At 42.4% G+C, this 12,189-nt stretch overlaps 1 protein-coding gene across 1 annotated transcript; it reads right to left on the reverse strand.

Annotated features, from left to right (window-relative positions):
- Nucleotides 1-1,127: 1,127 nt before the first annotated feature.
- On the reverse strand, nt 1,128-11,428 carry LOC122120855 (probable G-protein coupled receptor 141). The gene is made up of 3 exons (XM_042695086.1): nt 11,384-11,428; nt 7,512-7,821; nt 1,128-1,931 (listed from the first exon to the last, which is right to left on the reverse strand). The coding sequence occupies exons 2-3, from the start codon at nt 7,784-7,786 to the stop codon at nt 1,319-1,321; spliced, it is 888 nt and encodes a 295-aa protein (XP_042551020.1). The 5' UTR covers nt 7,787-7,821; nt 11,384-11,428; the 3' UTR covers nt 1,128-1,318.
- Between the last annotated feature and the right edge of the window lie 761 nt (nt 11,429-12,189).

Consider the following 12,189-nt stretch of genomic DNA (forward strand, 5'->3'; position numbering starts at 1 on the left):
TAGAAAACAGAGACAATAGCTCCTTTACAACAACTCTATGACTTCAGTCTGAGAATGATCCTAAAGATACTCATATGCATTGATCAAGGTGCAGAATATATGATGTGTTGAATTGAAACTCCTTTGTACAACTAGGCTACTATGTTTTCTATTTGTGTTTTTAACTCATCTTTTTAGATGCTTATCTTGGTGGTTAATTATTATAGATGTAGACTAATAGACAATATCTGAAATGCTACATGAAAACAATCACACTAACCCAAAGTGCCCACTTACAAAACCCATTCTTCTGACTATGTCTTGGTCATAGGTTTCTAAGTACACATGGACCTGAATAAGAATAGACCCAGCTAGAATTCTCCCCGAGGGGAATGGATATACTTGGCACTTCTCGTTCTTTGACTAATCATAACACAGGTCTCAGACTACTTGGGTTTCTTGCCTACATCCCTTCTTTTCCTGCTACATAATCAACACAAAGTTACAGAATCCAAAATTCCTGGTCAGGCAAATAGAAGGGACTCAAATTAGTTCAGATGAACCCAAATTCTCAAGAGTCTTCCAAACACAAGGGATCAAAATTTCCTCTCAGACAGGTCATAGGAGAAGTCCAAATGAGTTCAAATAAGCCACAAGAGCTCCAGAAAACAAAAAGAAGAATGAAAACTAAATGACCAGGCAGGTAGAATTTAGTGACAGTCAGATTTGAGGGCCTGTAGACACCAATGTTAATTTTTCTATCTCACCAAGGGATAGTAAAAAAGCAATCAATGATGTATGCCTATGGTCTCAGGCACACAGGAGACAGGTTTAGAATGGTCAGAGTTCAATGTTGGCCCCAAACAACAACAACAACAAAAAACATATATCTGAAAAATAAACCAAAGCAAAAAGATTTAGGGCCATGGCTCAAGTGGTGGAGTATCTGAGCATGAGGCCCTGAGTGCTACCAAAAAGGAAGAGAAGGAGAAGGAAGAGGATGATGAGAAGATGAGGAGTGAAGAAGAAAGGTGGAGAAGGAGAAAGGAGGAAGAGGAGATAGAAGAGGAAGAACGGAGAAAAAGGAAAGGAGGAAGAGAAGAGGAGGGTAGGAGGAAAAGAAATTCTCGCGTTCTAAGGATTGAGCATGTTCTATGATGTTTATTCCTTCAGAAGAAGGAAATAATCAATCCTCATTGCTTTTTTCTTGGTAGAAAACAATGTTGATTAAACATAATCTGAGGATTTGAGAATTTGGGGAACACTTCGGAAATCATAGCAGTACAGAAACAGTGTCATTCCGGTGTGGGAAAATGATGCACAAGGTGTGTGGGAAGGCTTAGTGGACAATTCCTCCTATGAAACATGGCACATCCAGGCAACAGACAGTTGTCAAAGCAAGACAGATTTCATTGTAAAGTACTAACTTTGAGCTTTCTTTCCCTGAATACTGGTCAATAAAGTAGACCCGGAATGCATGGTGAGGTATAAAACATACAACTATTACTAAGAGGAAGAAGAAACTCTTGATCTGGGCTCTAAACTCTTGGTGGGCCCACATGTCTGGCCAATGAGCCTTCATCAACTGCAGGATGACGGCCATCTGCAAGAGAAAGAGGATCAGCACGGTCGCCATGATGACAACAATAACAGAATAGTTCAGGATGACCATGCCCTGGTGGTGGAGATCTCTGTGGAACTCAAAGCATCGCTGTTTCTTTGAGTAACTTGGGTCTGTGCCATATTGCAAAAAAAATATTGGCAAAAAAATGAGGCCAGCCACTATCCAAATAGCCATGCTTAGCGTGATTGCATGGTACTTTTGGAATGGTTGCATTTGGAGTTTCTTAAAATAGATGAGTAGCCGGAGAGTCACGATGGCCACGTAGAAAATAAAGGTGAAGTACATATGGCCATAGAGGATGGCACTCACCACCCGGCAGGTAAAGTGAAAGATTGAAATTGGGGCTATGTTCATTTTACAATATGCTAACTGCTAATTCTGCTTCTGTAAACCTGCTTGCGCTAACACTGACTCTTCCCCTCCCAGAAATAAGTTACAAAGTTACAAAGTCCAGATGCAGGCCGGCCCAGGGACAAGGTCTGCAAACATAAAGAACAAAAGAGTATGTTCTTCTAAATTCCTGTTTAGAAACTCTCAGCAAGGGGCTCAAGACAAGGACCATCTGGCGAGCCCAGCAAGCTAAGTCAAATGTCAACCAATCACGAGCCTGTAACTATGTGGACTCCCCCCCAGGGAAGCCTCCCCCTAGAGAGCCAACCAGTTTACGACTAGTGTTACAAGACTTCCCACACAACAAAATGATTGCTGGAGTATATGATAAGTTTTAACCTGAGCCAATCCTGGGGAGCCTGGGGTCTTATGCTAATCCTGTGGCTTTTGTCTTTAAAAGTGCCTGTAACCACTGCTGGGGCTTCCAGTCTGCCTTGGACAGGGAGCCCGTTTGCGCAAACGCCTAATAAACTCCTCTTGCTTATTGCATCTGCTGGTTTGGAGTCTTGGTTCTTGGGGTGCCCTCCCGTTGAAGAAAGCATCCCAGTGAGTCTGGGGTCTTTCAGTTGGGGGCTCGTCCGGGATCCAGGCGCCCCCAGACCCCAAATTCCAGGACCGGTAGGAGGTAAGATAGAGCTCTTGTGTCTCGGGTCTTGTGTGTTTGTCGTTTTCGTTTTGCATTCTGGGATCCAAATCTGTATTTGGACTAGAGGGAAAAGCAGACGTGCCCAGTACCCTAGTCCCGCCCTGGAGCCCTGCTCCAGGGTCGTCTGAATCTGTATTTGGGCCAAAGGGAAAAGCAGACGTGCCCAGTACCCTGGTCCCGCCCTGGAGTCCTGCTCCAGGGTCGTCTGGAGGAAGGAGGAGATCCGAGTGTCTCTGTTCTGGGGAGTTAAGGCGAGGCCAGCCACTCCCATCTGTAATTCCTTCCTCATCTGCACTCGGTTGCCGCGCGGCATCTGGTTTTGTCTGTCTCTGTTCAGTGTTACTCGTTTTTAGTGTGTGTTTTGTATTCTCTATAGAGATGGGACAACAAGTGAGTCCACTCCTAGGACACCCGAGACCTTGTCCTAGTTCGTTTGAAAACTGCTGGTTCTGCTTTTGTAACTTGCTTGTTTGTCAATTATGAAACTGCCACTGACCACCTGCGAGTGGCCCCAGTTAGATCTCAGCCTTGGGCCTTGGCTTGGGGGGGGGGGTCTGAGCGTGGGGGAGAACCTGTCAGTCTGAGGGGACGGCCGCTAGGGACTTTTGTCCCTTGCCCCAAGATTACTGGGAATTCTCCTCCGCCTTGGAAGGCCCCTGGGTCAACGTCTGCAGGAATCTAAGAGAAAAATCCTCCGGAGGTGATAGGGGGGTTGAGTCCCCTGGTAAGTGAATGGTGGTGAGATGTCGCCCCATTCACTGAGACTTGATTTTGTCTTTGTGGCCACTTTGTCTTGTTAACTTTAGTGTGTGTTTGTTTTATGTTTTCTGGGGTAGGGAAGTTCTGGGTGAGTGGCAGGCTCACTCAGCAGACTCTGGATTCAGCTTGCTGAGTGGGAGCAGCACAGAGTTCCGGTAGGAATAAATTGGGGCCCATTAGTCCCCAACTCAGCCTTCAGTCCTTGTCTAGTTCTGTTTTAGAATTGGTACCAGTTTTAAATGTGGATTCTTGGTTTTTGTGTTTATCTGTGTTTTTGTTACTTTTTTAAACATCTCTGGGGGATAAAAGTTCCAGCTGGGCTTGGTCACAGACCTGTTGTGCCTCCCTCCCTGTGAGGCATGGAAGGTTACTGGGCTAGTTCGGTTCCCTTCAAGCCTCAGGCTGCATTTTCTCCTTGTGGAGGCTGCCAGCAGGGAGGGTGTAGAAGGCTGTGTACCTAGTTTGGACTTTTTCAGCTAGTCCTGACAATGTAACAATTTGTAAAGTGCTCTTGTCTAAATTGGATAAACAATCTGGCCAGTTTAGTTTAAAGTGACCCCCTCCCCCAGACCTCCTCCAACAGAAGGGATTCAAAAGACTAATTAGTGAATTGCCTTGCTAGACAAACAAGCTCTGGGAAAAAAAAGCTCAACAAAGGTACCTAGTTTAAAAGAAATACCGTCTTAAATTTTTGTTTAAAAACTTTAAAAGGTGTACGTACGACTGATTTTGATTTTTGCGTGCTTTAAGATCCGTGTGTTCTGTGTATGTCTGTGATAAGAATTGTCAGCATGCTGTAACAATTGGGTGAGTTAAAATTTAAATGTAAAGGTTAGTTTAACACTGTCAAAGATGTTACCTGTTCTGTCTGTCTAAAACTATGTATTTCATTCGAGAACCAAGAGAAGAGACGGGGAAAAACTTAAAAGCCAACAGAAGACCTATCTTTAGGGGTGAGGGGTGAACGAGCAGAAGTGCAGTTCAGCTGGTCATGCATGGTGGGACAGGCCCTGGGAGGAGTCCACGCATGGAGAAAGAGGACAAGCTGGCACAAACACAGTTCATCTAACCCTAAAGAGTCGGATTGGGTGCTTGCCCATTCCATAGAAGGGGCTGAGTGGCCCATCTTTGTTCTCTCTTTTCCCTGCAGATACAGACTGAAAACATGATGGTTAAAATAAGTAATGTGGTGATCTGATTAGTATTGCTAAAACTTCCCCTTGGATGTGTTAACATTAAAATTAGGATTATCAAAATTATTTCTATTCCAGTTTGCTCTTATAGGTTGTTTTTTAAATTTCCAGCAAAATCCAGAGCAAACCACAGAGGATTCTTAAAAGTTTGTCAGATGTAACTTTGACTCTCAATAAGTTTTAGGTAAGAGCATGCTTAAAAGCTACTTCTATGTTGACCCCCTTGTTGCTTTTAATTGGAGTAAGATGGCCTTTTATAAGACTCATTGATCTGAAACTGGTTCAAGGCCAGCCTGGGCACAAAAAGGTTCCTGTGAGACTGTCACCTCTACTCAGCCAGCAGAGTGCTGAAAGAGCAAGCAGAGTTGCTTTGGGACTCAAAGTGGCAGAGTGCTAGCCTTGAGCTGTAGAGCTGAGGGACAGTGCTCAGGCCCGAGTTCAAGTCCAGTGACCAGCTAAAGGGAAATGCCAATGAGGCATTTACCCCAATGTAGAGAAGACACTCCTGGGACAAGAGCAATGGAGGAGCATCCAGAGGCAGTAAGCCACTGCTTGGATGGCAGAAATGTCAGATCCTAGAGTCATTTGTGCGTGGCCCTTCAAAACTGGTCAGAGCCGGGAGGTCATAGGAAGATAGTTTGGAAGCATGCCTAATGTTCATGACTACCTTGTAAGGGACAGGAACTTGCCACTTGCCAGTCCTCTGTGATAGTAAAAAGCTAATGTTATGAAATGTGGGGGATAGTTTAAATCTCAACCCCTTTATGTGCCAAAAGCTTTAATTGGCAGTAACTATTGAGCTGACATCAGCTACATGAAATTCATCTGCTCAGGAAAAGTTTGTAAACCAGAGAGTCCATTGATATCTGTCTAAAGGCCTGCAAAGGAAACTTAGGCATTGTTAGGGTCACTAGAGATCACGTTCCTAAATCATCCAAAAGGATGTTTTTGCAAACCAGAGTGCTAAACAAGCTACACTGCTGTAGCTGGAGAAAAGGTCTGTGCAGTTGTCAAAATATTGTTCTTAATGACATCTAACCCTGATGGCCTCTTTGTAAAATAGGCTAAGGTTATAGGTTCCTGGCTAGGTAAGATCAACGCCCCTGAAGTCAGCTTGAAAAAGTTACAGAAGATGGACCTTCGCTCTTCTACCCCCATTTTAAGATCAAGGGTCCAGAGTCAGTTTTGGAGAAATGAGGCAAAATAGATAAAATAATTTTTTTAAAAAAGACATAAAAATAGTGTTAACTGTTATAGGTGTGCAAGGTGTGGAGACTGCATCTGTCAGAGATGGTTACAAGATGGTTACAAGACTGAGCCTTCTGTGTCTATTTACAAAAATATCTGGCTGGTAAAAAAGTTGTGATTTTGGTAAATTGTCCTGGGCTATTGTTTAAAGATCTTAAAAACCAGCAGGATCAAAACCTGCCAAGCCTATGCAATGTATCTTTAACCAGTCTGTGTAGGAATTTACAGCACAAGGTGTGACAGTCCCTTGAAGCCACCGAGAGACCCTGCTGCTGCTGCTGCTGCTGCTGCATACCCTAATGGGTAAAGTTCAACGACGGCCTGACAGCCACCTGGAGAAACTCCTGCCTGATTCCATCACCTGAGTCTGCTTCCTGTTTGACTGCTGCTAAATCCAAGATCTTGTGGGACATTCTTTTGGGTAATATCCAGAAACCCTCTCTTCCCATAGTGGATATTGGGGACAAGGATATCACTGGCTTGCTTGCCTTAGGCAATTCAGTGCATAGTGACTGGAAATCCACTGGTCATAGCCTAGTTTGGCTCTGGTATGGTAATAACCTGAGTATGTTATCAATGGAAGTAATAAACTGAAAAGGAGAGGGGGTTAGTAAAGAAAGCCTTGGGAAAGGAATTGGGGAAAAATTGGTATCCCCTTTGGATAAGAAAGGATTTGAAAAGTAAGGATTGTCTTTAAAGAAGACAAACCTCAGAAAGTTTAAGTATGTCGCAGATGGTATCAGTATGTCTTAAAATTGGAGCTTACAAGTACAGCTGATATAAAATTAAGTTAACTGTGATACACGGAGTCAGAACTGGTGGAAAAAAATGTAAGGGGCCCTGGTCAACTGTTACTTTTGTTACAATCCGACCTTGTATACTCAACAGACTTGTAAAAGAAAAAGATCAGCTCAGTCCGTCTATTAGTTCTGAGATCCAAATACCAAGCATTGAGAACAACTGACACCCCACAAGATAATATAGAGACACCCTAAATTTTAAGATTAAAATTAGTCCAAAGACAAGAGGAGGGAATGAAAGATTGAAATTGGGGCTATGTTCATTTTACAATATGCTAACTGCTAATTCTGCTTCTGTAAACCTGCTTACGCTAACACTGACTCTTCCCCTCCCAGAAATAAGTTACAAAGTTACAAAGTCCAGATGCAGGCCGGCTCAGGGACAAGGTCTGCAAACATAAAGAACAAAAGAGTATGTTCTTCTAAATTCCTGTTTAGAAACTCTCAGCAAGGGGCTCAAGACAAGGACCATCTGGCGAGCCCAGCAAGCTAAGTCAAATGTCAACCAATCACGAGCCTGTAACTATGTGGACTCCCCCCCAGGGAAGCCTCCCCCTAGAGAGCCAACCAGTTTACGACTAGTGTTACAAGACTTCCCACACAACAAAATGATTGCTGGAGTATATGATAAGTTTTAACCTGAGCCAATCCTGGGGAGCCTGGGGTCTTATGCTAATCCTGTGGCTTTTGTCTTTAAAAGTGCCTGTAACCACTGCTGGGGCTTCCAGTCTGCCTTGGACAGGGAGCCCGTTTGCGCAAACGCCTAATAAACTCCTCTTGCTTATTGCATCTGCTGGTTTGGAGTCTTGGTTCTTGGGGTGCCCTCCCGTTGAAGAAAGCATCCCAGTGAGTCTGGGGTCTTTCAAAAGTACCCAAGCTCCCAGATGCCAGAGAGGTAGTAGCTGAGGCGGAATGGAAGGCTAGCTAAAAGGATGGAGTGCAACACCACAATATTGAGGACTGCGGTGGAAATCATCGACTGGCTATTTCTTCTGAGCATCATGGGTGAAATCATAATGGTGCCAGCAGTGCCAACCAGGAAAATCATGCCATAGAGGGCTAGCAGAAGCATCTTACAATAGGCATCACAGTAGTCGATGTCCATGTTTGAGATGTTGGATGGGTTGGTTGTGTTGATCAACTCCATGGTTTGCCACGAAGAACTTAGTAGATCATGAACCACTAAATCAAGAAGTTTACACCATTATGGTTGGATGTATTGGAACTCTACACACTTAACATTAAACATATTTAAGGTTGCAATCCTAGACGACTGTTTTATGTACTCAAAACCACATATCAGCTGGCACCTGTGGTTCACGCCTATAATCCTAGCTACTCAGGAGGCTGAGATCTGAGGATTGTCGTTCAAAGCCACCCCAGGCAGAAAAGTCCATGAGACTCTTACCTCCAGTTAGCCACCAGAAAACCAGAAGTAGCACTAAGGCTCAAAACAGTAGAATGCTAGCCTTGAGCAAAAGAGTTCAGGGACCACATCCAGGCCCTGAGTTCAAGCCCCACATGGACAAAAAACAAATGAGCAAAACCAAAAAACACATACTAGGAAGGTCTCATCAGTAATTACAACTAGTAACTAAAACATTGAAGAGACACATGCGTGTGTTAGAAAGGTCATGGGATATTGGGGTTGAAATGAAGACACCAATTTGAAAGGAGGCCAGCATGGCAAAATAAGGGCCTATTACTAAAAGGAAGCCAAGTATGCACATGCACTGGTGGGCAGTCGGCCCAGGTGTTCTCCCTAATACATTACTGCCCCTCGTTCCCACTAGTCAGAATGCATGTTAATAATCTTGTGCAATGGTCTAGTTTGAAAGAGGTTAGGAAAAGAAGGGCCATGGCTTACCTAAAATAGGATGGCAGCTGCCCTTAAGATGGTGGTGCTTATTTCAAGCAACCACTCTAACAGAGAAGATTCCAACTCCTATAGGCGTTACAGTAAATAAGAAAAACCAGTTTGAATGTGAAGCTTAGAGCTGACATCAAATGCATTTACACACACACACACACACACACACACACACACACAAGGCAAGACGTGGGCTTCAGTACAAATTGTAAGCATCTAAAAACTCAGAACTCAAAAATACTTTAACACGATATTTTAAAATTCAGAAGTGATGCAAAAATTCATAGTGATCTGGATACAGATGGCTCCTGCCTATAACCCTAGCTACTTAGGAAGCTGAGATTCAGGTGACTGAGGTTCAAAGTCATCCCAGGGCAGGGAAGTTCATGAGACTCAATCTCAGAAGTGGAGCTGTGGCTCAAAGTGGTAGAGCACCAGCCTTGAGCAAAAGAGCTCAGGGACAGCATCCAAGCCCTGAGTTACAAGTCCCATGACCGACTAAAAAGGAAAAGAAATTGCTCAGTTCATGAGACTCCATCTCCAAAATAAGGGAAATGATAAGAGTTTGGAAATGGGTGTGTTTGGTTGTTATTTTAGTTTTGCAGATGTGAAAGTTTGAGGGGAAGCTTTCTGTAGCAAGCAATAAAACAGAACTGGCATTCACCTTATCCAGATATGTGCAGATTTTGTGAAGCACGTAAGTCCTGAGCATCCATCACTCTGACTTCATGGAGTTGTAGGTATGAAATAGGAAAGGTTGTATTGGATTCAGTAAAGTGTTCTTCAACAATTCAATGAGTAAGCTTGGCTTGTGTGATATATCTATAACCCCAGCTACTCAGTAGGTGTGTGGATATCAGGAGGATCACTGGTCCAGTCCAGCCTGGGGAACAAGGTTGTGAAAACTAATAAAGAAGCTAAATAAGCTGGGGAGATGACACAAACCTATAATTCAGTTTATGTGGGAGGCCTAGATAGGAGGATCACCATCTGAGGCCAACCTTGAGCAAAAAAAAAAACCCCTCACAGATCCTCTGTTAAAAAATAACTAAAATCAGGAAAGGTTTTGAGGTGTGATGTAGAGCACCTGCCTGGCAAGCATGAGTCGCTGAGTTCAAACTCCAGTATGACCAAAACTATAAATGATAAAAATAAATACAATGGGGCTGGGAAGGTGGCTCAGTGGTAGAGCGCTTGCCTTGCATGCTTGAGGTCCTGGGTTCAATTTCTCAGCACCACATAAGCAGAAAAAAAAAAGCCGGAAGTGGTGCTGTGGCTCAAGTAGTAGAGCGCTAGCCTTGAGCTGAAGAGCTGAGGGACAGCGCCCAGGCCCAGAGTTCAGGCCCCACAACCAGACACCATCCCCCTCCAAAAAAAAAATAGAAAAAAATACAATATAGCTAGTGTAGTTAAGACAGATTTATAATAGAGAAAAACCCTATAAATGTCATGATTCTTAAGGATAGCTCACAAGAAGTCAATTTTTTTTACTTCTTGTAACTTATTATAAGTAGGGACAGTCATGATTAGGTTTTAGAAAACTATAACTACATCAATAATTATTTATTTCAGACTATTAAAGTTTCAACATTTAATCTAACAGTATGTGTCATAGGAAGCAAAATAGTCAAACTTCTTTCTCTGGAAGTTCAGTATTATTTCCTCCCCTTTCTGCAGCCCATCTGGCCAGACCCAAAGTTACATCATTTTTATCTGAGAGAGAAGTTATTTCATATTGCAAATCTCAATAGCCTGGAATTTCTATGCTACTATGGAAATTACTTTCTATGAAAAAATTATATAGAATCTTGCATAGTTACTACCCATGATAACATTTTATTGAATTTAAAAAAAAATAATTGTGACTCGAATAACAAGCTAATTTTTTAGGTTGAAGTATGCATGTTCATAAATGATATACCTCTAAAATATATGGTGTTTTGAAGCTTTTATGTGATACAATAATTCCACATGACTTAAGAATAATAAAGAGGACACTGATTTTGTTTTAAAGTGTTGGCTATCCTTAAAGCTAAACAGATAAAATTTCAGTCTGAAATTATTGTGAAACAATGAAAGCTCAAATCAGCTGAAATGAGGATATGTCATAAAGCAGATTGAAGGTATGTGCAAGCAGACAAGCAGCTAGTGATCTCTGCTTAATAGTGAGACAGATATTTAAAGTTCTCCTGTAAAATAATGGAATGAGAAGATCTACTTTGCAAGATTTTCCTGGCACCAGGGGGCTCACGCCTATAATCCTAGCATCTCAGGAAGCTGAGATCTGAGGATTGTGGTTCAAAGCCAGCTCAGGTAGAAAGTCTGTGTGAGTCTTATCTCTAATTAACTACTAAAAAGCCAAAAGTGGAGGTAAGGCTCAAGTAGTAGAGTGCCAGGCTTGAGTGAAAAAGCTCAGAGACAGTACACTAACCAAGTCCTGCGTTCAAGCCCCAGGACAGGACCAGCACACACACACACACACACACACACACACACACACTACTAATTTACATCTATAAGGAACTTAACATGTTTTCATATATTACACATCATTCAAGTGTCTATGCCATTTCTCAATCTATATTGGGCACAAAGATATTCCCTAAACACAACCCACCTCCTCCAAATACTACGCTTCCAGAGAGAAGTTCACAGCACAGAGAAAGAAGAAGCCAAAAGACCACTTTCCTTTTTTTTTTCTTTTTTCCTCAACACCTTAAATTGGTGACTACAACATCACTTCTAACATTATCCTTCAAAAGTCTATAACTGAAGGTCTTTCTTTGCTCATGAAAATCAAGTACTGAAATTTCTAGGTGCACATTCTACCAAGAAAAAAACCAAGCTGCTCAAAGGAGTTTACTTGTTCTTTACCTTTTTGGATGTTCTTTGGTGGGAAGTCCCAAGTTTGGGTGCCATTTGTTGATGGCCTCCAGGGCTCTTAGCAACAAGACTGCTCAGCACCACAGTGGAGCAAACCCATGGCTCAGAGAGACAAGGGAAGGAATAGCTCTCAAGCTTTACAATAAAGTCTTGCCAAATTTATAAGCCAAAATAAAGGACCTAGATAAACCATCTGTACCACAAATAGATGTTTATCTTGCATGGTGACACAGATTCACAGTTGTTCCGCTAAGTCACAGTTTTCATTCCGGTGAAGTTCTTCTTTGCACAAGCTTTCCTTTATGCAATGAAATACTTTCATGGATTGCCCAAAATGTTTTATATTCAGAATGAGAATGGTAGGAGGAAGTATTTTTGTTATGACTTTCAGATTCTGCATTTACATTTTGCATTTGTGATTTCCTTTCTCTCTTGGGTGGCTGCCATTTTGGAGAGGTGGTTGCTTTGTAGCTTGAGCCTCTCGTGCTCATTTTTCTCAACTCTCTTTCATGTTCTTCTTGTTCTGTGTTACTCACTATCCTAACCTCACACTCACCTCGAAGCATCCTAAGGCCCTGGAAAATAATTTTAAGGAATTTTTAGGTTTATTACAACATAAACACCACAAGAGACCAACACATCTTCAACACTTGCAGTCAAACCAACCCCAGAATCATATTATTGTTCAGCTGTGAAAATTAAAAATGACTTAGACTTTATCACCTGTAATGCCAGTGCATTATGGCTTCCATTTAAGTACCAAGTGATAAAATTCTCATTTGCCTTGGAAAAGAATA

Source organism: Dipodomys spectabilis, unplaced genomic scaffold, assembly GCF_019054845.1.
Source record: "Dipodomys spectabilis isolate Male_0828 unplaced genomic scaffold, ASM1905484v1 ptg000178l, whole genome shotgun sequence".
Taxonomy (NCBI): Eukaryota; Metazoa; Chordata; class Mammalia; order Rodentia; family Heteromyidae; genus Dipodomys; species Dipodomys spectabilis.